Source organism: Arachis stenosperma, chromosome 10 (genome assembly GCF_014773155.1).
Source record: "Arachis stenosperma cultivar V10309 chromosome 10, arast.V10309.gnm1.PFL2, whole genome shotgun sequence".
Classification (NCBI taxonomy): Eukaryota; Viridiplantae; Streptophyta; class Magnoliopsida; order Fabales; family Fabaceae; genus Arachis; species Arachis stenosperma.
Window position 1 is genome coordinate 114,783,918 of NC_080386.1, and position 5,281 is coordinate 114,789,198.

General features: G+C 29.1%; 1 protein-coding gene across 1 annotated transcript; it reads left to right on the forward strand.

Annotated features, from left to right (window-relative positions):
- The first annotated feature begins 3,089 nt into the window (after positions 1-3,089).
- LOC130957519 (protein FAR1-RELATED SEQUENCE 5-like) lies at positions 3,090-4,382 on the forward strand. Its single transcript, XM_057884371.1, has 4 exons — positions 3,090-3,227; positions 3,456-3,560; positions 3,903-4,189; positions 4,277-4,382. The coding sequence occupies exons 1-4, from the start codon at positions 3,090-3,092 to the stop codon at positions 4,380-4,382; spliced, it is 636 nt and encodes a 211-aa protein (XP_057740354.1).
- Positions 4,383-5,281: the final 899 nt, after the last annotated feature.

The window sequence follows — 5,281 nt, forward strand, 5'->3', positions numbered from 1 at the left end:
TATTCAGATATGTTGAATAATACTAATTGATCTAATTGATCCTAATTATACTCTCACAATTATATTCAATTAATTCATATACATAATATTAAAGTGTGTGATACTTAAATATCTAATCAAATCAATTAGTTGATATAATTAATCTACGTAATGAATTGTATTTAATCAGTTAAAAAAATAAATCAAGAAACACTCTCAGAAGCATGCCACGTCAGCTTTATCATTAAGTGTAAAAACCCAATTTTTATATAATAGAATAGATGAGGGAGTAATATGTGGCATATTTTGGTTGTAAAATTAATAGGGAGGAGAGTATAACTCTTTAATTTTGGAGGAAAATATTTGACTTCAATTGCAATGAAAAAGTGACATATGACACATTTTGGTTGTAAAATTAGTAATATATAATAGATAATCAAATCCAACAAAAATCATTTAGACAAGATATACATCTATCATGCACTTTTTCTTCTTCGCATTTTTCCTATTTTTTGTGTAATTTTTTGTTGTCGTTATTCTTTTATTATTGTTGTTGTTACTGTTTTTTTATTCTTATTGAAAAAGTGAAAACAAAAATTAAGAGAAAGTGAAATGAGAAGGAGAAGATGAAAAAAGAAGAAGAATGAGATGAGAATTTTAAATTATATATAATTTATTAGAAAGATAGCACTGAAATTTTTTAAACTTGATAGAAAAAATTTCTAAATTTTGACACTAAAATTTCTTAACAGTAACAGAAAATTTTTTAACTACTTAAAAGTTATCAGAAACAAAAATACCACCAAAATTTTTTAAAAATAACAACAAAATTTCTCAACCATGACATCAAAATTTTTTTCAACATATCTTCTTCTTTTATTTTTTTTTCTTCATATTTCATCTTCTTTTCTTTCTTCCAATATATTCTTCTTCTTCTTTTTTATAATTTTGGTGTTATTTTATTTTATTTTTGTATTTATATAAAAAATTTTGGTGTTATTCATTATAATCATTATTTTTTGTGTTCTGTTTTTCTTTTTTATTCCCCTTTTTCTTAATTTTTTTAAAATATATAAACAAATAAATAAACAAAAAAGATAAATAAGAACAAGAAAAAATGTATATACAAAAGAAAATGTCGATGATGACCATGATGATGATGATAATGATGAAAGAGGAGGAAGAAAAAAAAATAGGACAAAAAAATAAATGAGAAAAAAAGAATTAATGAGATGAAGAAAGAGGAAAAAAGAAAAGAAAGAAAAAATACTATGTGAAAAAAATCTCATATTCTAAATTGTTCAAGTTGTGATGTTGATGATTTGATGAACTAAAGGGATTAAGAGAGAGAAAAATAAGTTCTTCTCATTGTTGAATAGAATCCTTTTAAAAAAACATCTATTACATACTATGTACTCCTTATGTAGTCTCATTACAAAAATTACCAAAAATAAACCTACATTTACTATTGATAAAAAAAAATAATCTAGGTAACATGGTGCAAGTTTTGTTGTCCATCTTTAGATACCGCGGCAATCCATCGGCGTCAAGTAGAGATATGTTGATGGCGTATGTATGGCTCGTATCATCTTGGCGAAGGGTGTACTGAACATGTGTGAAAATCCTAATAATCTGATTATCAAGTGAATTGGTTCCAAAAAAGGGAAGACGGTCGCTATTGTCATAGGGTATTATTTTTACGCCGCGACCTATGGTACCAAGCCACCATCCCGTAGAGAGATTTATCCAAGTATTCCAACATGTAAGAAAATAGAGGAAGGAAAAGTATAGAAGAGTGAAGAGAACAAAGGAAAAATAAGTTCTTCTCATTGTCGAAGAGAATGAAAAATCTCTTTTAAAAAAATTATTTGTTGAGTTATTATACTTTGGAAAATGCTACTTGTACAATACTAATCAGCCTTTATTCAGCCTTTATTAATATTTAATTTTTTTTATGAAAACATATCCCTATTTTTTATATACATATCTCTAAATAAACTTAATTTAAATATTAAAAACCAAAATGTTTCTAATTTCTTAGACACTTCATAGTTAGTTATTGTGACTTTGCTTTTTTTACGTAACTTCACATAACAAATTTGATTTATTATTCTTTTTTTACGTAACATTCACAATGCATTAGTAAATCCGAAAAGAAACAGGTACCTTGAATCTGCTCATGAAGTTGCCACTCTTCACATTCAGCTGAAGTACTAATACGTCTTCATTGGTGAAAGGTATCACCACCTTCCACACATGTGCTTAATTAGTTTGTTAAGAAATATCATGTTCAATATTTTTTATAATATTTAAAAATAAACATAAAAAGTCTATTTTTATTTGGAACAAGGTTGATCTTAGTTGATTTTATTAATAGAGTTATTGCAAATAAAATATTTTGTACTTAATTAGTTTGAATAAAGAATCAAAAAAAATCTAGAATTTAAGTAAAAAGATGTAGATGATATGGTTATAAAAATTGTATTTTTATTTTTCAATTATAACACATCTAATAGTATGATGTTATATACAAAATATTTTTGAAACACATCCAAAATCGTAAAATTCTAGTTTTGAAATATAAACGTTAATAATACAATTAATCTTTTGATTTTTGATTCGATAAAATACATCTAATATTTATTATTTAAATTATTAATTGGATTTTTTTCGATACTTATTTGAACATTAACGTTTTTAAAATTATTATAATCAACAATTAATTTAAGTTTTTTACAATGAATAAAAAATATCTAACATATATTATCATAGTATTAGCTGGAATTTTTATTACTTGTTTGAACATTAGTATTTATTCATCTTACTTTTTTTATTGATGTTATTGTTTGGTATTTTAGATAATGGTTAAAATTAGTTTATTTTGTAAGTTTATTACACATACAAAATAATACAATCGGGTTAAAAATATTTTTAGAACACATCCAAAAATCTATCAAATAGCACAAGATATTTTTTTGTTTTTACTGATTCAAAATGTTTAACCAAATAGACACTTAGTTATTAATTTGCATATATTTTAATTAATTACAATTTTTTCTTTTTCTAATATTATAATGACCATTATTTTATTTATAATCGTAGACATCAACATGGCACTTGTGATAGACTTGAATACGCAGCCATCGCCAGAAGAATTCCACTCATTTTATACCGATATTGATATGGATGATATAAATATTTGTAATAGTTCAAGCAATTTTGCTACAGAGACTGAATGCACGACTGACGTAGTTGACATTTTTTCTTTTGAAATTTTTTATAACGTAATAATTTATTCTTCTGATATTTATGGCCGACTTTTTTACCTGCATGCTAATTATAGGTTATATTTTAATGTATATATTCCTGTGAACACATCCAAATATCCGAGCAATGGCACTATAAATATATATGTATGCACGTATTATTTTGTCATTCTTGTGCCACAATCCTTGTTATTATGTTTTATTTTTTAGGTCATAAATCATCACACCATTTCTGATGTGGAGATTCCAAAAGTGGAGATGCTATTTGAAACCCTCGAAGAAGCACGCCAATTTTACAACTATGCCAATAAAGTGGTATTCGAACCTCATATAAGAAACACTAACTTTGACAAGAATAGAAGGACACCCATTAACCAATCCATATAGTGCAATAGAGATGAATACCGAACAAAGAAGAATCCAGTAACCCAAAGGTCAAACACAGTCTCATCTGTACACTATAAAGCTCGCATCTATATGAAACTTGACACAGAGTTTGGAAAATGGAGACTGTCCAAGATAAAATTAGCTCACACGCATCGGTGTGATCCCAGTATGTCATGGATGTTTAAGAAAAATAGGAAACTCTACATGCACGTTAAGGATGTCATTGAGCGCAATGACCATGCTGGTATACGACCTTCAAAGACTTTTTAGGCGCTTGCTGATGAAGTTGGTGGTCGTTCTAATCTGAAATTTCTTGAGAAGGATGTTAGAAATTATATATCTGGTAAACTTCGAATCAATGGAGATGATACTGATGCGCAAGAGATGCTGGACTATTTTACCAAAATGAAAGAGCAGAACCCGAATTTCTTTTACGACATTTGTGTCTATAGTGACAATAGTCTCAAGCATGCATTTTGGGCGGATGCTCGATCAAGAATTGCTTACGAGTATTTTGGTGACGTGGTGTCATTTGACACCACATACAAGCTCAACAAGTAACTTCTTTCTCTTGGTTTATTTTTTTAAGAATTCATTAATTTACAAGCTCACTAATTACCCCATGTGTTGATTTTTTTTTATAGGTATAAGATGTCAGTTGTAGCATTTGTGGGTGTCAATCACCACGGAAGGTCATGTCTTTTCGGGTGTGCTTTATTGGAAAATGAAGAGACTGAGTCCTTTGAATGACTCATGCAAACATTTATAAAATGTATGGAAAAAATACCAGATAGAATCTTAACTGACCAATGCGGGGCCATGGCAACAGCTATTCGAAATGTCATGCCAAACACCAGGCATAGATTGTGCATTTGGCACATCACGAGGAAGATACCCCATAAACTTGGAAAGTTGAGCCGATATGAGGAAATTAAAGCTACAATGCATGGGATTATTTGGGAGTCTCGTTCGCGAGAATCATTTAAAAGTTCATGGTATGACTTCATTGAAGAGTACACCCTTCATGACAACAACTGGCTTAATGGTATGAATACACATCCAAAACTTGATTGGTCTGTTTATTTGTCGTTTTAAGTGTTGACTAGATTTTGTAAAAAAAAAATGAACTTATGCTAAATATCCTTTCATGCATATTTAGTGACACAACAGGTGACTATTTTAAAAGCAAATATGTCTTTCAAAATGCAGATATCTTTCATATTCGTAATATATGGGTCTCTATTTTTTTAGAGCACGAATTTTGGGCTGACATCAGGAGTACACAACGGAGTGAGAGCATGCATGCTTTCTTTGATAAGAACCTAACGTGAAGGAGCAGTTTAATTCAATTTGTGCACCAGTATGATAATTGTCTTACAGATAAGGAACAGCAGGAGTTGGAATGTGATGCAGCAGACAATAGGGGCCTGATTCCATGTGTATCGAACTCTTCTATTGAGAAGCAGTTTCAATATGAGTACACCAACTGCATATTTCGCGATGATCAAGCCGAATTTATCAAAAAGTGCAACTGCAACCTGTCTCCAAGGGTGGTGAAGGACAACCAATACTTCTATGAAGTGACTCAACAGAAGATAATTAAGGGGATGTCTATTTACAGCGAGTATGAAGTTGTGTTTTGTCCTATT